The sequence below is a fragment of the Phyllobates terribilis genome, unplaced genomic scaffold (assembly GCF_046119375.1).
Source record: "Phyllobates terribilis strain yellow unplaced genomic scaffold, ASM4611937v1 Scaffold_2__4_contigs__length_985480577, whole genome shotgun sequence".
Classification (NCBI taxonomy): Eukaryota; Metazoa; Chordata; class Amphibia; order Anura; family Dendrobatidae; genus Phyllobates; species Phyllobates terribilis.
Window position 1 is genome coordinate 390,087,250 of NW_027362762.1, and position 22,624 is coordinate 390,109,873.

Sequence of the window (22,624 nt, forward strand, 5' to 3'; positions counted from 1 at the left end):
TCCAAGGGGCATTAAAACCATCTTGCTAAGCTACTGTGACCTCCACCACTCTTCCAAGGGGCATTTATATTGTCTTTTTATTCCACTGCGACCTCCACCACTTTTCCAAGGGGCATTAAAACAGTCTTGTTAAGCTACTGTGACCTCCACGTCTCTTCCAAGGGGCATTAAAACCATCTTGCTAAGCTACTGTGACCTCCACGTCTCTTTCAAGGGGCATTGATATTGTCTTTTTATTCCACTGGGACCTCCATCACTCTTCCAAGGGGCATTAAAACCATCTTGCTAAGCTACTGTGACCTCCACCACTCTTCCAAGGGACATTGATATTGTCTTTTTATTCCACTGCAACCTCCACGTCTCTTCCAAGGGGCATTAAAACAGTCTTGTTAAGCTACTGTGACCTCCACGTCTCTTCCAAGGGGCATTGAAATGTTGTTTTTAATTAGCTCTAACCTCCATGACTCTTCCAACGGGCATTGCATTTCCTCCTAATTTTAGTCAGCTTTTGCTTTTCAATGCATAGGTGAACACTAAGGGAGACCCACTCCCCAATAATGGGTAGAAGGTTTTTAGTATGCTGTAATCCATGTCTGTTTCAAGGGCCATTGCAGTTCCTCACAATTTTTGGTAAGCCTTCCATTCACTGCTTAGGCCAACAGTGCACAGGAGACCCAGTTGCTACAAATGGAAAAAACGGTTTAGTTAAGGCCCTCTGACCTCCATGTCACTTCCAAGGGGCATTGGAGTGCCTCGAAATTTTTGGTAGGCATTGCACTCACTGTATGCCCTATAACTGGGTAGCCGAACCGCTCCTTTTGGTACAGAAACATATCCTACAAGACATGTGTGGTTGACTGGCCTGATATTGATGTGAATGGTCCCTGTTCCTCCTGCTCTTTCTCCTTTGCCACCACCTCATCCATCATTCATCACCTGAAGCTTTGTTTTAACAGGAGTCATAGAACTGGGATAGTAGCAGGAAAACATCCAGCAATCCTCGGAGGAGGTAGGATATGCGCCAAAATGCTGACCACCTCAGGCCTAGCCGCTACTACATACATGCGCTTGCATTCCAAGGAACAGAAAGCTAAGGAGATGGATGGCCTCATGATCATGAATAATTTACTCGTTGTGTAGGAGGCCGACCACTGCTACTATCTTCCTTTTGAGCTTTGTGTTGAAGCCTGATTGACCCAGGACCCGCAATCCTCTATGTCTGGAGGACGTGTTGCATCCCAGTGTCCAACTGTGTCCCGGCTTCCACAATATTAACCCAGTGTGAAGGCGTGAGATGGACCATCCCTGGCCACATTCACTTGTCCACGTGTTTGTGGTTAGGCTGTCCTTCAAATAGGGGCGGAACCGTTTATGGACACCCGGCCGCCCCCTGGCGGCTGGGGACCGAGCGTGGACACCTAGCCGCCGACACAGCCATGACGTGGTGGCCAGATTCCGCCTCCACATGCCTAAAAGGCCCGTTTTGAAGTGCAAGCAAGCTAGCAGTATGGTATTGCAGCCTGGGGGTGGGTGGGTGGCAGGCTGCACACTTACGCTTGCATTCCAAGAAAACAAAGCAGATGCTAACTTCTATCATCATCATGCGCCTCACCTTGGCACTCAACTCCCCTGATGGAGAAGTCAGGGCCCACCGGAGGAGTCTGGTACTCTGGTGGGCTCGTCCAATGCTGCCCTAAAGCAGGCTGGGCTAAGAAAAGTGTGTGGCGGGAAGTTGACAGGAGAAATAGGGGCGGCTGGGGACCGTTTATGGACACCCGGCTGCCCCCAGGCGGCTGGGGACCGAGTATGGACACCCGGCCGCCGACGCAGCCATGACGTGGTGGCCAGATTCCGCCTCCACATGCCTAAAAGGCCCAATTTCAAGTGCAAGCAAGCTAGCAGTATGGTATTGCAGCCTGGGGGTGGGTGAGTGGCAGGTTGCACACTTACGCTTGCATTCCAAGAAAACAAAGCAGATGCTAACTTCTATCATCATCATGCTCCTCACCTTGGCACTCTCAACTCCCCTGATGGAGAAGCCAGGGCCCACCGGAGGAGTCTCGTTCTCTGGTGGGCTCATCCAATGCTGCCCTAAAGCAGGCCAGGCTAATAAAAGTGTGGGGAAAGTTCAGCAGAGAAATAGGGGCGGCTGGGGACCGTTTATGGACACCCGGCCGCCCCCAGGCGGCTGGGGACCATGTGGCTGGGGACTGAGTATGGATACCAGGCCGCCGACGCAGCCATGACATGGTGGCCGGCGTCTAAGCAAGCTAGCAGTATGCTATTGCAGCCTGGGGGTGGGTGGGTGGCAGTCTGCATACTTGCGCTTGCATTGCAAGGAATGGGGGAGGTACAATTGAACACTGCTCTGGGAGAAGGACTTGCACGGGGATAGTTGCAAGTCTGCATCTTCTGATGCGGCAAGGATCACTTCTGATGGGCACACTTTTAGGCAGTGACCTTGGTGTCAGAGATGCTTCCAGGGGTCTTACCCATGCTGTTCCCATGTCTTTTCAGCACTGTATGCATGTGTCACACAGCACATAGCCTGATAAGATTGTAAAATGTTAAAATTACATTTCCCGGTGAATGCATTTGTCACGGTTGAAAGCAATACAAAAGTGCAAAAACGCATAAAAAATGCTACTTGTGAACATAGCCCAAGGTGTGGAGGAGTATTTTTTGGGGGGTTATTTATTTTACCTTATACACAAGTCTTTACCCTGGAAAGGAACTTCCTTAACATATTTCACAGGAAAGCAGTTTCAGTTTCGTTTTTGAACGTTTTATTGTGAGCCCTTAAAAGTGGCTTAATACCTCTGACCACGTTGTTGACAGCAGTGACCTGGGGGTCAGAAATGCTTCCTGGGGCGATCCCCATGCTGTCCCCACGTCATTTGAGCACTGTCACTATCGTTTTGGGCGCTTTTAAATGACTGCCGGGGGTGCCGACGCAAAAATGCTCGGGTCTCCCATAGACTAACATTGGGCTCGTTGCTCGGGTCGAGCAGCCGAGTATCACGGCGAGCTCGGCCCGAGCTTCGAGCACCCGAGCATTTTAGTGCTCGCTCAACACTAATTATTATGTGTTCAATCCATGAAAATCATTGATAAAACATACACGTGAAAATGGACTTCTGAATGAGGCCTAAAAGAGATTTCCCACTGTGCAGATTTTGGTGCAGAAATTTCTACGACTGAAAATCGGTTCTATTCATCTGACTAGGGTTCTTTCAGTTGAATGGGACAAATACAGAAGTTTCCCCACTAAAATCCGAACATACACTTACAGTCATGGTCGAAAGTGTTGGCAGCCTTGAAATTGTTCCAGAAAATTAAGTATTTCTCCCAGAAAATTATTGGAATTACACAAGGTGAGCTATACGCTATACACGTTTATTTCCTTTGTGTATATTGGAACAACACACAAAAAAAACAAAACAGAAAAAAAAGGCAAATTGGACATAATTTCACACAAAACCCCAAAAATGAGCCAGATAACACTGTTGGCACCCTCAACTTAATATTTGGTTGCAAATCCTTTGGAATAAATAACTGAAATCAATCGCTTCCTATAAACACCAACAAGCTTCTTACACTTCTCAACTGGAATTTTGGACCACTCTTCTTTTGCAAACTGTTCCAGGTCTCTCATATTTGAAGGGTGCCTTCTCCTAATAGTAATTTTAAGATCTCTCCACAGGTGTTCAGTGGGATTTAGATCCCGACCCATTGCTGGCCACTTCAGAACTCTCCAGAGCTTTGTTTCCATCCATTTCTGGGTGCTTCTTGAAATATGTTCTGGGTCATTGTCCTGCTGGAAGACCCATGATCTAGGAAGCAAATCTAGCTTTCTGACACTGGGCACTACATTGTGACCCCAAATCCTTGGTAATCTTCAGATTTCATGATGCCTTGCACACAGTCAAGGCACCCAGTGCCAGAGGCAGCAAGCAAAACCACCCCAAAACATCTTTGACTCTCCAACATATTTGACTGTAGGTACTGTGTTCTTTTCTTTGTAGGCCTCATTTCATTTTTGGTAAACAGTAGAATGATGTGTTTTACCAAAAAACTCCATCTTAGTCTCATCTGTCCACAAGGGGATTTCGCAGAAGGACATTGGCTCACTCACGTACATTTTGGCAAACTGCAGTCTAGCTTTTTTATATTTCTGTGTCAACAGTGGGGTCCTCCTGAGTCTCCTGCCATAGAGTTTCATTTCATTCAAATGTCGACAGATAGTTTGCACTGACACTGATGCACCCTGAACCTGCAGGACAGCTTGAATTACTTTGGAACTTGATTGGGGTTGCTTCTCCATGATCCGGACTATTATTCATTGCAACCTTTCATCAATTTTTCTCTGCCACGCAAGTCCAGGAAGATTAGCTACAGTGCCTTGGGTTGTAAACTTCTTGATTATGTTGCGCACAGTGGACAAAGGAACATCAAGATCTCTGGAGATGTACTTGTAACCTTGAAATTGTTGATATTGTTCAACAATTTTGGTTCTCAAGTTCTCAGACAGTTCCCTTCTCATCTTTCTTTTCTCCATGTTTAGTGTGGCACACAGACACACAATGCAAGGATTGAGACAACTTCTCCCTTTTTATCTGGTTTCAGGTGTGATTTTCATATTGGCCACACCTGTTACTTGCCACCAGTGAGTTTGAATGAGCATTACATGCTTGAAACAAAGTTATTTACCCACAGTTTTGGAAAAGTGCCAAGAATTTTGTTTGGCCCATTTTTGAGGCTGTGTGTAAAATTATATCCTATTTGCCTTTTTTTCTCTGTTTTTTTTGTGCGCTGTTCCAATACACACATTGCAAATAAAGATGTGTAAGATAAAATGTGTTTTTGCAATCATTTTCTGGAAGAAATGCTTCATTTTCTTGAACAATTTCGAGGCTGCCAACACTTTTGGCCATGACTGTACATATTAAACCTAAAGAAGCTTTTATGACTTTTCATTCTAACACCATAGGCATTAAAGGGGCTGTCCGGTGAAGTGACAAGTGACTTACTGATCGGTAGGTGTCCATCCACTGTGACCCACACTAACTGGCAGAACAGGGAATTTGTATCCCTGATTGGGCACTTTTTGTATCTCAATTACAAAATAGAGTATGGATCGGATGCCTGTTAACTGCTCCATTCAGTCTCTATGGGACTGCCGGAAAAAGCACTTGACATGGATAGGTAGTGATAACTTGTTTTCACTTGAGAACCCCTATATGGGGGAATGAAGGGGCATTATTGCTATATATGGGGGGATAGTGGGGCACTTTTACTATATATGGGAGGATCAGAGGACATTATTACTTTAAAAAGAGGGATCAGTGGGAATTATTACTATATGTGGGGGTTCATAGGCCATTATTACTATATGCAAGGGGGGCATTTTTACTACAAATGGCAGGATCAGTGGTATTATTAGTATACAGGGGGAAATTAGGGGGTAATATTATACATAGGGGATCAAGGGGCATTATATATATATACAGGTTGGTCCAAAAGTAGGTGGACAGAAAGTGTAATAGAATGTTCCTGTGCTGAGATAATCTTATAAATGTGCCCCTGCTGTGTACTGTGTAATGGCTGTGTCTGACCGTACAGGAACATGGTGTGATCATACCACATCTCCTGGGCAGGGGAGGAAGCAAAGAGTATACAGATATTACAGCAGGGGATCACAGCTGATTCTTTCTGTGAGGTAAAACATTTCACTGCCTGTTTTTAAACAATGTTTTTCTTCAAAGATAGAATCAGCTGTGATCCCATGCTGTAATGTCTGTATACTCTTTTGCTTCCTCCCCTGCCCAGGAGATGTGGTATGATCAGACCATGTTCCTGTACGGTCAGACACAGCCATTACACAGTACACAGCAGGGGCACATTTATAAGACTATCTCAGCACAGGAACATTCTATTACACTTTCTGTCCACCTACTTTTGGACCACCCTGTATATATATATATATATATATATATATATATATATATATATATATATATATATATATATATATATACACATACATATATATATATATATACACACATACATACATACATACACACATACATATGGGTGTTCAGTGGGCAATATTACATTATATAGGGAAAATTTGAGGGTATCATTTCTATATATAGGGTAATGAAGGGGCATTATTGCTATATATGGGGGATAAAGGGGCATTATTACTATTTATAGGGAGATCAGGGGGCATTTTTACTATGTATGGAAGGATCAAAGGACAGTATTACTTTAAAAGGGGTCATCAGGGGGCATTATTAATATATGTTAGGGAGCATATATCATTATTAGGCTGCGACCCCACTATCAGTATTTGGTCAGTATTTTTTCTCAGGAGTGGGAGCCAAAACCAGGAGTGGGTGATAAATGCAGAATTGGTGACTTGTTTCTATTATACCTTTTCTCTGATTGTTCCTCACCGGGTTTTGTCTCCCACTCCTGAGAAAAAATACTGACCGAATACTGACCAAATACTGATAGTGGGGCCATGGCCTAACTGTCACGGCAGCAAGTACATGTATCTTCAGCGCCGCAACTACTCACCGTGCAGTTTCTCCTCCCGGCAGGTTGTTCCGCTAAAGTTTTCGTTCTCTGCGCTCCAGCATGGTGTTTCCATCTGGTCTTGGGGGAGGGGGAGGAGGAGGGGGGTAGGCAGTCTTTGCAGGAATTTAACCCTGCTGTGTCCTGCAGAGATCTGGCTCCCCAGACTATCCTGAGCAAGTTCTAGATATGGCAGTTGCCTCCACCAGTCCTTGCCTGAACGTTTGGTTCCTAACCCGTCTGTTTCGTGCATGCTTCTCAGTATTCTGCTTCTCATTTCTGACTAGTTTTTTGCTGTTTTTGCCATTTTACAGGCAAAGGCTGGTCAGCCAAATACTGATTTGATTGAGATTTCTCTTTAACTCACTTTGCATTTTGTTAAATGACAAAATAAACTATTAACATTTCTAGTTTTTTTTTAAGGCATTCTTCCTTTACTGCATTCTCCCAATAAGTGAGCTGCCGTGGAAGCACAACATCAGCGGTTTCTCCTCAGAGAGCAGCTCTCCACCACCACAGCCATTGTTCCCGCACACATGACTGGATTGTGCATTGTGGCCGCAGCACAGCTGGGAGAATCCAGGTCAGCGCTGTGAGGAGCCTGTCAGCAGGTGGTGCCATATTATCAGGCATGTCAGCCATTGTGTAGTAAACACATGCACACGTAGGGAGGAGGCCCTGTCATGTCACCCGACACCATCCCTCTCACTACACTTCTAGTGACAATAGAGCACAGCCCGGTCACCTCCACATTGTACGTACTGAAGAGGGGGCTTTTACTCCTAGAGCCATGTCATTAGCTGTTCCCTTCTAGGTAATGATAGTGGGCAGGGGGCACATACTTCATGAGTGACAGCAGTCCCTAGAATTAAGCAGGGCGATATTTCTAGTCATGGCTGACTGATGTGCCCGCCTGGTGTGAGGAGGCTGCCGGGGATCACGTCAGGGACATAGAGGTGTGTCTGGAGATGTGTGCAAACTTTTATCAAATGATTGGGAGGGAGTGAGGCGCTGACTCCAGCCCGTGCCTGCTCCTGTGCCTGCTCCTGTGCCGGCTGTGCCTGCTGCCAGCTGTGAATGTGATTGTCTCCCCAGGCAGTCCTGGCTCCGGATCATCAGCTCCATTATACCAGGGACATCACCATGCCCGGCGCTTCCAGCCTGGCAGCCGCGCTGCTTCTCCTCCTGCTGGCTGCGGAGACCTCGGATGGCAGTGAGTACTTGGCTGCTTGGTAACGGGTTATTAATAGAGGGCAGGACACTCTCTGGGACCCCCCGGGGCATGAGCATGTTCCAGTCACCCATGGTAATTGGCATCACACTGTACCAGTTGTTTGGCATGGTGATAGAGCTGCATTGTCTCAATGACTGCTTCTCCCTGCACATGGCAATCAGGGAAGCTGCTGGCATGGCTTTGTTTTTATCTTTTTGGCCAGTTGTACAGAATCCTAAAGGTTAGCAGCACCCACTGATTCTGGGAGCCACCTCCAGAGAGCAGAGACTTCCCCAGCTTTTACAATGGAGACCGTGCAAACTTCTAATACAAAGCTAACTAAATAGATCTAAAATAATAAATGTCAGACTTGATATAAAACTGGGCTTTTACCCCTGGTGCCCCTGGTTTTGCCATGACCATGTGTTGCTGGCACATGCATTACAGCTTGTAGTTATGGTTTGTGCCCATTTACCTATTTTACATGTGCTATGCCTTAAATATTACTGCTGGAAATTTGTAGTGCATCATATGCATAATTAATGCTTATTTGTACTTACATTCTATCAATCTATCTCTCTGTGTGTGTGTGTGTGTATGTGTATATATATATATATATATATATATATATATATATATATATATATATTTATTAGATCCACAGCATCCCTACACATGTGCCCTGAACTTCTCTGCTGCACAACAAACTGGTCTGAGTGTAATCAGTGTTTTGGATCTTATTTTTACCCGTGATTTTCATTTATGAAAAAATAAATTCCAAAGCTTTTCCTATACATTCAAGTTAATCACAGATTGTACACTGATGCCACCCGTGTGCCATCTCGGGTTTTGACTGACTTATAGACTTGTATGGGTGATTTTTATTCACGATTCTGATAAAAAAAACCAAACGTCTGTGATTTTTATCGTTAATGCTGGGTATCGTATGAGAACATACGGAGGCAGCAGAACACAGTATCGGGAAGAACAATAGGAATTTCTCTCCATTTGACAAATCATTTCTATTGTTAGCGATAACTTTCATTACAGATATGGGTGCCCCTTCTCTAAGACATACAAATTGCTTTTGCATTAATGGGGTACTTTGGGGGTGTCTAACAAATTATAAAGTATCTTTAAGAATAGTACCATATAGCACTAGTCTTACCACCAAAAGTGCCCCAACACAGACAGTCAATGGAGTCGCTAGCGGACACAGACAAGAAAGGACCCCTGTGTAAGAACAATAAATGGGCCCTTTGCAGCCCAATAGTTTATCATAATGCAAAATTCTGCTTTGGAGGTGTTAGTGGGACGCCTTTCTTCTTGGGACCCTGTGCAGCTGCACCAATAATATAACCGCCCCTGAATGGAGTTAATTGATAATAGACAGCTACAAAAAATGCTATGGCGTTAGTGTTAGTTAAATAAGTAGAAAAAAAATAATATAAACTTATTGAATATCTATTCACCCCTTCAAATCAATGTTATTACAGCCTTGAGTCTGTGTGGAGAGGCCTCCATCAGCTTTGTACATGTAGGCAGTAAAAGCTTTTTCCCGTTCTATATTGACAGATGTGACGTAATGGAAGAGAGTACTATCCATTCTTAGTGACACAACCTAGTTGCGACCTGGAAATGTGTCCACAGATGAAATAATATTTTTGTATGTTTTTGTTATATGTTGGCTGCAGGAGTCATGTTGCAGGCCAATGAAGCAGCACAGTTTCTTCGCCCAAGGCTGAAGAGGGCTAACCATATATTTGAAGAGACCAAGCAAGGACACTTGGAACGGGAGTGTGTAGAAGAGAAGTGCAGTAAAGAGGAGGCCAGGGAAGTTTTTGAGAATGACCCTGAAACTGTAAGTATAACTCCTTTAGTTTGTTACATGTGCCATCTTAAACCAGATTCAATTACTTAGATGCCACTAACAATTACTGACAGCAGCATTTAAGTGGTCATATAGCTGCGATTACAGCTTGCTGACTCCTGAGGCCACTTCATACACACGTATCCAACATCTTCTGTACACATGCACTAGATGTCAGAAAGGGGGTTAACTACTTTAAAAATACTTTTTACTTAGTTTAAAGGGGTTACAGCTACCTGGACAACTTCTTATATGGAACTGTGCCCCATGTAAAATAAAACCAGCATATATTAACCTGTGCTATTCCACAAATGTTGGCATTGTGTCTACCGGCACTCATGTGACATTATTATATTTTGTAAGAATGAAGTGTGAGCACTGCAGCCCATCAGGAGCTGCTGATGGGCTGCAGCACTCACACGACATAACACTGTTAAGTGAGCACCAGAAGACACATCGTCACTATCACTGGCCCAGGAGGTGAGTTTATGCTGTTTATTTATCACACAGCAATGTTTAGTTTAAATGGGATTGTCCAAATAATGAACAATCCCTTTAACCTCATTGCAGAGATTAGGGCACAAGAAATGTCATCTATTTGTCTCGGTGGCTCATTGATTGGCACTGTAATCTTGCAGCACTGCGGTCCTGGTATCAAGTCTGATAAAGGACAACTTCTATATGGAGCTTGTATGTTCTTCCTGCATTTCCATGAGGCTTAACTCGATTGTGAGCCCAACTGGGGACAGACACCGAGTGATGACATTCTATGTATGGTCCTCCAAAAATATGCCGATGTAATAAAAGCAACAGGACAAAAATATTAACCAAATTGTAACAGAGAGAAAATGTTGAACTACAGTAGCTTTAAGACATGTGAGGACATAATTATAAGTAGAATGTGAACTCAACCCAAAATAACCTAATCTAAATTCAAATCTAAAGGCCCTATATATATTTAAAGTTGGCCAAGCACTGGTTTCAGCAGGATCAGTGGACTATCTAATGAATTTGTTCCGACTGTCTACTTTTGCTCCTTTGAGATAAGCTGCTGCTAGATTTTCCTGGAGAAACTGAACAAGCGATGATGTATGTGGCCACCTCAAAGCTCTGCTCATTGTACTTCTTTGTTTGCTGTGCTGTATCTTTTCTTGTGTTGTCACTAGTCAGACGTGATGCTTACAACTGCCCGTCAGTTATATTATTGATTGGCGGCATGCCCTGAAACAGATGTCTTTTGTTCATGTATTAAAAAATAGTACCACTAAAGTGTTGCCAGAGGCTGTCTGTACTAGGATTTCTTTTGACCTTAGAAATTGACCGCCACACATGTGACCTTTTCCCAGGGTAGGGGTGGAGAGTGGGGTCATTATTAGCTTCATTTATTGATTTCTGCAACTGTGTGCCGTTTTAAGAAAACCGAATTGTCACACAATGAAACAAATCTGTAATGCAGACACTGGGCTTAATAGGGCATATATTTAGCTGAATGTGAATAAAAAAAGGGAAGTCATTTTTATTTCTTGATAAAGATGTTCTCCAGTTTGGAAAACCCTGTTGCAGATGACAGGTCACTCAATGTTGATATGATCATGAGAAGATGTCTGCTCACATCATTGGGTAATGCAGTGCTGAGTCCTCTATAGGGTGAGCTGCTCTTCACTGTAAGTAAGGCTATGTTCTCACACCCGTAATTTCGGTTCGAGTGCCGTCTGTGGAAAAAACTGACATCACAAACTCAGAGCAAAGGGGTTTCTGTTAGACAATTGGGCTGTTCAGATGACAGTTTTTTTTTCACACAGATGAATGTCCCCGTGAAAAAAAATTGCTGCATGCGCTAGTTTCTTCTAGTCTATGGGTTCGCAAAAAAAACAAAAACTTAGATCCCCTGTGGATCAACTGTATAGCATCCGATTTTTTATAGATACATTATAATTCTTAACATAGGAAACTGTATTTGGTCTTCTAAGTGTTATTCACTGCTCATGTATAAAGCGGTGACGTACAGATTGCATACAAATGGCATGTACAGTAGATGGCAATTCAGATGAGAAATCGTCCATTTTTTCTGCATGAAGATTGGATGATTTTTTTTATATGATTGTATAATCTTAGCCTGTACGACAGGGTCCTGGTTATGGACATACATTCTTATACGTTTATAGGTCCTATGAAATGCATTTCTTCATGATTTCATCCCTTTTAATGTAACCGATTTAATTTTGTAGACTTTTAGGAACAAATGATATCCCCCTTCCCTTCCTAACCCACAACATTAGTGATGGCAGTGGTCATTTTGGTTGATTTCTGTGACTGTCTAATGTGCATGTGTGTGTAGATCCTTTTTTTCATTACTATAATGTGAGTTGTATAGTGAATCCAGATTCCCTAGAAAAGTTTTAAGGAGCTGAACAGACTTTTTGAAGTATTTAATGAGTTTTGTGTTTTATGCTAGTTCTTACTAATGTTTTCATAAATCACTGCCCTTGATTTATCATTCTGGCTATCATCTGTGCTTCCTCACAAATGTATGACCTTTGGGCTGAATTGTTCCTCTTTGTATTCAATTGTATATCACTTTGCTATGTTCTGTACAATGGATACATTTTTACCAGGAAAAGGCATTGTTTGGTGTTCAAGGGCATACATAATACAATGTAAGTGTTATTCTTAAAGTAAACCTTTCAGGAATTTTTGGATTAAAGGGGTTGTCAACTAGTCGGACAACTTCTTCTCAATTGCTATGTTCCCCCATATAAAATATCACTTTCTGAATAACTTGACATGTGGCCTTGAGCATCAATTACAGCTGATCACATATGTTTTCTATGGGATTCAGGTCTGGATAAAGTGCAGGCCAGTCAATTTTAGGTACACCCTTCTCCAGCATCCGTTCCCTAGTGATGCGACCTCAATGAGCTGGAACATAGTCGTCCATGAAGGTGAAATTAGGCCTGTGTTGTTCGTGCAGAGGCACAATGACTGGATTAATAATGTTATTCAAGTAGTAGGGGCTTATCACTGTACCATTCACAAAGTGTAGGGCAGTTCTGTATTGACTGGACACACTTACTGTCACGGGTTTACCATAACAGAGAGGGGCCAGACGACTGCAGCGTCTGATTTCACATACTTCTACACTGGTTAGAAGCACATGATGAGGAGGATTGTTTAAATACGAATTCTAATTGAACCCTGAAATTTATTGGCCGATTCATGGATCAAACACTCTTGAATTTTATCATTAAAGGGGTATTCCCATTTCCAAGATCCTATCCCAGTATGAAGTAGGTATAATAATATTAGCAAATACCTCCAATTAAAAATTTAGTATAATTCTTCAGATTTGCTATGTCGCTTACATCATGTCGGGCATTGCAGCATCTTAGGTATCCATGGTTATAACCACTAAGAGCTGTCTAGCTGTCACTATATGAGTAGTCATAACAATGAATACCTAAGCTATGGCAATGCCCTAAATGAGGTTAACGACATGGCGAATGAGAAAAACTATACAATTAGAAGAATCAGAATCAGAAGAACATCCAATTAGAAATGTATTTCTAATTGGAGTTATTTGCTAATATTATTAATATTACACCTACTACATATTGGGATAGGATATTGGAGATGGGAATACCCCTTTAAGCTCCTTGTTAGAAAAAAGCAAGATATGCAAAAGGTAACGAAACATTAAACATTTGAATGCACATATCCATCTGTGAGATGGTCACATTAAGTTCAACTGAAGTGGCATTGTAATTTCAGGCATATACTGTATATTCATACATCTATATATATACTATATTGACTTACATACACATGAGCATGGCTACTTGATAAGCTGCCAGTTTGATATATCTATTGGAATCTTATATATTATATGCAGTACATCTAATTGTCGGTGATAGCAATAATAACTCCGTATCGGACAACTTCTTACCAATTTGAGATGTACGAGTATATCGCACAGAGTGTAAGTTTATGATGGTGTGAATGTTAAGGATTAATACAAATACTTATTGATCGATTGTGGAGCATATTTTAACTTTATTGTATATAGTGTGGTTATTATTTTAATAATATTTAATCAAAACTTAAGTCTTATTCTTATAGTGTTTGTGAAAGATTGATAATTTTTGTCCTTAGGACTAATCATATTTTATTAGCATTATTACTTCAGGGCCGACGTAGAATGTACCAATTTCTGTCACGGGTTAAAACTTATTTTTTCACAATTCCTGACATTTAAATGGGTATTCCTATCTCCAAGATCCCATCCCAATATGTAGTAGTAGTAGTAGTAGTAGCAGTAGCAGTAGTAGTAGTAGTCCCCAATTAGAAATGTAGTATAGTTTTTCTGATTTACTATGTCTCTTTCCTCATGTGCAAGCATTGCAGGACCTTAGATATCCATGGTTACGACAACTGATATAGTGACAGTTAATGGTTGTAACCATGGATAGCCAAAGTCCTGCAATGCCTGCACATGAGGAAAGAGACATAGAAATGTAGTATAGTTTTTCTGATTCACTATTTGGAGGTATTTGCTAACATTATTATTACACCTACTGCATATTGGGATAGGATCTTGGAGATGTGCATACCCCTTTAATGCCAGTTACACATTCCCTGTCTTAGCTAAGAAATGATCAGTACTATAGTTCAGGAATGTGAAATGTCAGAATAATGCTAGAAATTATGTTTTATTTCGTGGTTAGAAATGGGAGCATTGCCTTTTAAAATGTCAAAAATGGTTCAAATATTTTGGGCAGCCTTATTATTATCTATTAACATCACTATGTCGAGCCATTTTGCCACAACTTTGGAAGTAAGCTTAAGGGGATTTTCCCACTAACAAAAGTTGATATGAATCCCCCGTCCCCCGGCCAGGAGGTGTGGTATGATCAGACCATGTCCCTGTACGGTCAGACACAGCCATTGCACAGTATATAGCAGGGGCACATTTATAAAATTATCTCAGCACAGGAACATTTTATTTAACACATCCAATTGTGGAACTTATTATTATTCCAAGATCTATTGATTAAAATTTACTTTTGTTCGTGGAGAAACCCCGTTAAGGTCATTGTCGATTTGGAAGACCTATTCACGCCTAAGCATTGTATTCTTAGCTAATGTCTTGCTTCAGTATCTCCACATAATTTTCCTTTCTCCGTAATGCCATCTATTTTTTGAAGTGCATCAGTCCCTCATGCAGCAAGGCACCCCTACAAAATTAACCTGCCACCCCGGTGCTTCGTGGTTGGGATGATGTTCTTTTGTTTGCAAGCCTTCCCCTTTATCTTCCAAACATAATGATGGTTATTTTGGCCGAACAGTTCCATTTTTGTTTCAATAGACCAGAATACATCCCCCAAATATTTGTTACTTTTCTTTTTTTGAGGGGTCAATTTTGGAGCAGTTGCTTCTTCCTTGCTGAGAGGCCTTTCAGGTCATGTCAATGTAGAACATATATTTCTGTTGATGTGGATAGTTGTGTACCGATTTCTCCATCATGCTCAACAGGGTCGATTGCTGTTGTTCTTGAACAGATTTGTATTTTTCACACCAAAGTATGTCCACCTCTAGGAGACACAATACATCTCCTCCCTGAATGGCACGATGGCTTTGCGGTCCCATGATGTTTAAATTGCATATTATCATTTGAACAGATGAACGTAGTACCTTTAGGGGTTTGGAATTTTTTTCCCAGGATGTACCAGACTTGTGGAGGTCCTTCAAGTGAAACTGACAGCTGATACATGTTTCCCACGTATTGGGCACCATGTATCACTTTGACTTTGAAACGCTGCGGCACTATAGAGAAAAACTTACTTTAAAATCTCCCCGAACTTCCCGGGTTATTCGCGCACGTAGCCAATTCTCTGTCAATCCAGGGGAGCGGTGGGAAGCAACCACCGGGGACTCACCTGTCCAACTAGTCTACAGCGTGGCTCGGTCACTGGCGTCTATTAAAGTATGTTTTTCAAATCTACCTGGCTGAGTGCATACAACCAGTGCCTGATACATGCTGCCTTTGGACTGGGCAGAATGTGTATAAGCTGTCAGGTTCTCTTTAATTCTTTTTCTAGTGTCTTGGCTGATTTCTTTTCCCATGACATCACCAAACCTGGCAGTACTCACCTGCTTGGAGAATCATGATGCAAGGTCATTTTTGCTGCACACAAAATGCAGTAAAACCAGGGTCCAGTTATGCGCCTTCCACATTCTCTGCTTGTCTGCAGCAGTGAAGTCACATCTAGAGCTCTGCATCCAATCGCTGAGTTCAGGTATTTGTACCATCTACATCACCAGAGCCATTGAGTTCAGTGATTGGCTGCAGCACTGTCGACATGTCACCACTGCAGCCTATACACAATCACGAGAGCTGTGTGAAGGCAAAACGTATAACCCAGGGAGGGTAAGTAAAGCGCAGTTTGTTTTCACTTCAATGAACTGAATCAGCTGAAAAAAAAATTCTGAAACGGGACAACGCCTTTAAATTACTGCCACATGTATGTACACCTCCAATTAACTTAGAGTAACTCAATTTTTAACATGTTTTTTTTCTATATATTACAGTGCCTTTTTTATAGCAATCAGATGGGTGGGCGTGTGAGTCTTGAGAACCTCCCCGATTGCTTGACACTCTCTCAAACAACCCCCCCAAGAGGTGCACAGCACAGGCGGAACAAGCACACAACTTCTGCCTGAGCTCTTGTCGTCTGTGATGCACAACTCTTTGGATTTTCATGAGCAATGGGTGAGGGTCTTTAAGACCCAGACCCCCACTAATATGCTTGCAATTAAAAAGGCACTGTGTAACACTGTATATACAGTGGGTACGGAAAGTATTCAGACCCCTTTAAATTTTTCACTCTGTTTCATTGTAGCCATTTGGTAAATCTAAAAAGTTAATTTTTTTTTCTCATTAAAACACACTCCACCCCATCTTGACTGAAAAAAAAATGTAGAAATTTTTGCAAATTTATTAAAAAAGAAAAACTGAAGTATCACATGGTCATAAGTATTCAGACCCTTTGCTCAGTATTGAGTAGAAGAACCTTTTTGAGCTAGTACAGCCATGAGTCTTCTTGTCAATGATGCAACAAGTTTTTCACACCTGGATTTGGGGATCCTCTGCCATTCTTCCTTGCAGATCCTCTCCAGTTCCGTTAGGTTGGATGCTGAACATTGGTGGACAGACATTTTCAGATCTCTCCAGAGATGCTCAATTGGGTTTAGGTCAGGGCTCTGGCTGGGCCAGTCAAGAATGGTCACAGAGTTGTTCTGAAGCCACTCCTTTGTTATTTTAGCTGTGTGCTTAGTCATTGTCTTGTTGGAAGGTGAACCTTTGGCCAAGTCTGAGGTCCAGATCACTCTGGAAGAGGTTTTCATCCAGGATATCTCTGTACTTGGCCGCATTCATGTTTCCTTCAATTGCAACCAGTCGTCCTGTCCCTGCAGCTGAAAAACACCCGCATAGCATGATGCTGCCACCACCATGTTTCACTGTTGGGATTGTATTGGGCAGGTGATGAGCAGTGCCTGGTTTTCTCCACACATACCGCTTAGAATTATCACCAAAAAGTTCTATCTTCGCCTCGTCAGGCCAGAGAATCTTAATTATTTGTATGTATGTATATATATGTATGTATATATATATATATGTATATATATATATATATATATATATATATATATATATATATATATATATATATATATATATATATATATATATATATATATATATATATATTAGTCTGGGAGTCCTTCATGTGTTTTTGAGCAAACTCTATGCAAGGTTTCATATGTCTTGCACTGAGGAGAGGCTTCCGTCGGGCCACTCTGCCATAGAAGCCCGACTGGTGGAGGGCTGCAGTGATTGTTGACTTTGTGGAACTTTCTCCCATCTCCATACTGCATCTCTGGAGCTCAGCCACAGTGATCTTGGGGTTCTTCTTTACCTCTCTCACCAAGGCTCTTCTGCCACGATTGCCCAGTTTGACTGGACGGCCAAGTCTAGGAAGACTTCTGGTGGTCCCAAACTTTTTCCATTTAAGGATTATGGAGGCCACTGTGCTCTTAGGAACCTTGAGTAATGCAGAAATTCTTTTATAACCTTGGCCACATCTGTGCCTTACCACAATTCTGTCTCTGAGCTCCTTGGGCAGTTCCTTTGAGCTCATGATCCTCATTTGGTCTGACATGCACTGTGAGCTGTGAGGTCTTATATAGACAGCTGTGTGCCTTTCCAAATCAAGTCCTATCAGTTTAATTAAACACAGCTGGACTCCAATGAAGGAGTAGAACCATCTCAAGGAGGATCACAAGGAAATGGACAGCATGTGACTTAAATATGAGTGTCTGAGCAAAGGGTCTGAATACTTATGACCATGTGATATTTCAGTTTTTCTTTTTTTTAAAAATAGCAAAATGTCTACATTTCTGGCTTTTTTCAGTCAAGATGGGGTGCAGAGTGTACTTTAATGAGAAAAAAATGAACTTTTTAGAATGGCTGCAATGAAACAAAGAGTGAAAAATTTAAAGGGGTCTGAATACTTTCCGTACCCACTGTATATATATCAATGGCATGAGGATCATTAGATTATATATATAAGAGAAATATATCCTTTAAAACAGCAATTTATTAGTGTTATGGAGACCCAAAAAATTAACCATAACATTAGCTATGCATTAAAAGTATATACCGTGGGGGAAATAAGTATTTGATCCCTTGCTGTTTTAGTAAGTTTGCCCACTGACAAAAGACATGAACAGTCTATAATTTTAAGGGTAGGTTAATTTTAACATTGAGAGAATATCCCCCCCAAAAAATTCAGAAAATCACATTGTATAAATTAGATAAATTTATTTGCATTTTGCAGTGAGACATAAGTATTTGATCCCTCTGGCAAACAACACTTAATACTTGGTGGCAAAACCCTTGTTGGCAAGCACAGCAGTCTGACTTTTTTTGTAGTTGATGATGAGATTTGCGCACATGTCAGGAGGAATTTTGGTCCACTCCTCTTTGCAGATCATCTCTAAATCATTCAGATTTTGAGGCTGTCGCTTGGCAGCTCGGAGCTTCAACGCCCTCCATAAGTTTTCTATTGGATTAAGGTCTGGAGACTGGCTAGGCCACTTCATGACCTTAATGTTCTTCTTTTTGAGACACTCCTTTGTTGCCTTGGCTGTATGTTTTGGGTCATTGTCTTGCTGGAAGACCCAGCCACGACCCATCTTCAATGCTCTTACTGAGGGAAGGAGGTTGTTGGCCAAAATCTCGCAATACATGACCCCATCCATCTTCCCTTCAGTACGGTGCAGTCGTCATGTCCCCTTTGCAGAAAAGCACCCCCAAAGCATAATGCTTCCCCCACCACGCTTCACGGTTGGGACGATGTTCTTAGGGTTGTACTTATCCTTCTTTTTCCTCCAAACACGGCGAGTTGAGATAATGCCAAAGAGCTAAATTTTTGTCTCATCTGACCACAGCACCTTCTCCCAGTACCTCACAGAATCATCCAGGTGTTCATTGGCAAACTTCAGACTGGCCTGCACACGTGCCTTCTTGAGCAGGGGGACCTTTCGGGCACTGCAGGATTTTACACCTTCAAGGCGTAATGTGTTACCAATGGTTTTCTTGGTGACTGTGGTCCCAGCTGCCTTGAGATCATTAACAAGTTGCCCCTGTGTAGTTTTAGGCTGATCTCTCACCTTCCTCATGATCAAGGATATACCACGAGGTGAGATTTTGTATGGTGCCCCAGATCGATGTCGATTGACAGTCATTTTGTGTTTCATTTATTTTCTTACTGTTACACCAATAGTTGTCTCCTTCTCACCCAGCGTCTTACTTATGGTTTTGTAGCCCATTCCAGCTTTGTGCAGGTCTATGAGCTTGTCCCTGACATCCTTAGAAAGCTCTTTGGTCTTGCCCATGTTGTAGAGGTTAGAGGCTGACTGATTAATTGAGTCTGTGGACAGGAGTCTTTTATACAGGTGACTATGTAAGACAGCTTTCTTTAATGCAGGTAATGAGTTGATTAGGAGCGTCTAACTTGTGTGTAGGAGCCAGAACTCATAATGGTTTGTAGGGGATCAAATACTTATTTCTCACTGCAAAATGCAAATAAATTTATCTAATTTATACAATGTGATTTTTTTTGGATATTCGTTCTCTCAATGTTAAAATTAAAATTAACTTACCCTTAAAATCATAGACGGTTCATGTCTTTGTCAGTGGGCAAACTTACAAAAACAAGGGATCAAATACTTATTTCCTTCACTGTATAATACCCCAACAATAGACAAGACAAAGTAACTGTGCCCTATATACTGTTACTGCCTAGCCGTGGAGGTAGCACCCTAAGTCATGAACGAGTATGGCACCCCTGCTCTATGGTGACTGTCCCTCAACTGCCCTATATGTCCCTGGATAATAATGACCAGAAAAATCAATATCCCAGGATCATTTTCAAAAACAGTGGACCAAACAACAAGCGGAAGGGCAAATATTACATATAAAACAATGTATTCCTCATATTGGTAATTCGAGAAAAACAGTTGCTTCTCATTCCCAGCTAATTCCTCTACACGTTTCCCCACTGTTCATGGCTTATCAGGAGGCCGGTGTAAGCAGAGGAATCAAAAATGTACGGTACTTCACAGGCCCCTCGCGGTGATTTTTTTTATGAGCAATCGGTGAGACCCCCACCAATCTGCTTGCAATTAAAAATGTACTCGTGTATGTATGTATGTATGTATGTATGTATATATATATATATAATATATATAAAAAAAGTGACAATGGTTTAGTTACTCATTAATTTTTGTCACTTAGCCTTTCAGAAACTTCTAAAGCCGTGAAATTGTTTTATGGAATTTTCCTAGCTATTTAAAGACACAGTGAACTTGGTGTATGTCATTTCTAACTCACTTAAATTGTGATATAGTGAATTATAAATGAAATGATCTGTTTGTACATGACACAAGCATTTTTTTCCATCAAATTATAACAAAGTAGACATTGTAAACAAATTGCTAAAAGTTTGTTGACATGGAATCTGTGAAGGGGATTTTTTGTGACTTCAGCTTCCAAGTAATGTGTCAGGTTTTTGCTACCTAATCTGAGAATAGCATAATGTAAGGGCAGAGACCATGATTCCAGCAAAACTGATGATTCCATACAATCACTTACTGGGCTGTTTTATTGTAGTTTTTTATAAAATCATTCTGTTATCAGCAGGAGATTATCACTAGAGGACTTCTTGGCCTCATGCCAGGTAGCCTAGCCACGCCCCCTCCACTGATATGTTGCTTTCTGCCTATGCTCGGAGAACACAAAAAGCTGCCAATCATTGGTGTGGGCAGGTTATGCAGAGCTCATCATTCAGAGAATTGGTAGATCAGGGATTTTATCAAAATGACATCATGCAAACCAATAAGTGATACATCACTGTAATCATTCTTCCTGCCCCTACATCATTCTGCTCTCAGATTGAGTAGCAAAAACCCGGTGACAGATTTCCTTTCAGTGCACTTGAGCTTAAAACTTCATCTGAAGTTCTGCAAATGAGGGACCTTTGTGGAAGCGGACAGTAAGGCTAAGTGCCCACGATGCAGAAATGCTGCATATTTTTTCCGCTTCTTCCTGGCAGGAAAAACGCATGCGGATTTTACATGCATTTTTCCTGCCAGGTAGAAGCGTTTGTCAAACGTTTTTGCATGCATTTCTGCATGCGGGTTATCAAGCGCCTTTTCAAGCGATTTTAGCATCACTTGGAAAGTGCTTGACAACTTGGTCACGCTATATAAATCCATGCAACCGGCATGGATTTATATAGTGGGACCAAGTAATAGTTAAAAAAAAAGAATAAGAATGGTAAAAAATAAAGATTATACTTACCTTCCGATGGCCCCCGGTGTTTTCTCCGCTGCGTCCGGTCTGTTGTATGGTTCGCGGTGGTGTGAAAGGACCTGCCATGACGTCGTTTAGTCATGTGACAGGTCACGCGACCGCCAACGTCATCGGTCGCGTGACCTGTCACATGACTAAATGACGTCACCGCAGGTCCTTTTAGACCATTGCGAGACGTACAACAGACTGGACGTGGCGGAGAAAACATCGGGGGCCATTGGAATCTTTATTTTTTAACAGGTAATATGGTACCTGGGTCTGGAGGAGAGTCTCCTCTTCTCCAGACCCGGGTACCATCCGCACATTGAATCGCATGATATCTAGATAGGCACATGTGCCCATGCGGATATTATGCGATTCAATGCAAGGCAATGGCGCCAATTACGCTGCGGGTTCGCAAAATTAATGGACATGCTGCGTATTTTTCCCCAATGATAATCCGCAGCGGAAATTTCCGCTGCATGTGCACAGCACATGCTTATTATCATTGGGGACCATGGGGCACGTATTACCAAGCATTTTTTTTTTTAAGCGTTTTCGCTGCGGAAATTCCGTGGCAAAAACGCTTGAAAAACGCATAGTGGGCATGCAGCCTAATAAGACAGTAGTGTACACGCAAAGCACTACATTAACACAAGCAATAGTAGAAATCTCCTTGCTGATAAATGGCAGGCAGAGGTGAAAAAACAACTGCTAATCAGGTTATATAAATTATAAACGTTTTATATTATTTAGCAATTCTAAAAATGTTCAGCATAAAAACTCCAAATATCTATAAGAATAGCTGTAATTATTCATTAGGTTGCCCAAATGAATCATCGTTATAAGTGGTGGTTCTGTAATGTAACCTCTTACTCATTTTAGGCCGCTACCCGTCTCATTGCCAGGAGGGTACGTGTCCAAGTCTCTACTTGCCTATGAACATCATCAAATGGTGTAACTTTGACAAATCACATACATAATACAAGCCAGGATATACTGGCATTCCAGTACTCATTGTAGTGAGTTTTTGTAATGTGTGTTATCA

At 41.8% G+C, this 22,624-nt stretch overlaps 1 protein-coding gene across 3 annotated transcripts in view; it reads left to right on the top strand.

The window, feature by feature from the left end:
* Positions 1 to 7,238: 7,238 nt before the first annotated feature.
* GAS6 (growth arrest specific 6) overlaps positions 7,239 to 22,624 on the top strand; it is a 106,469-nt gene continuing 91,083 nt past the window's right edge. Inside the window, exons 1-3 of one of the 3 annotated variants that reach the window (XM_073664850.1) lie at positions 7,239 to 7,336; positions 7,678 to 7,795; positions 9,490 to 9,656. In XM_073664850.1, coding sequence (XP_073520951.1) covers positions 7,726 to 7,795; positions 9,490 to 9,656 — 237 coding nt within the window. In that variant the 5' untranslated portion in view covers positions 7,239 to 7,336; positions 7,678 to 7,725. Of the gene's footprint in view, positions 7,397 to 7,432; positions 7,539 to 7,677; positions 7,796 to 9,489; positions 9,657 to 22,624 lie in introns of those variants that run through there. The other 2 variants (XM_073664849.1, XM_073664851.1) reach the window with 2 other exon arrangements.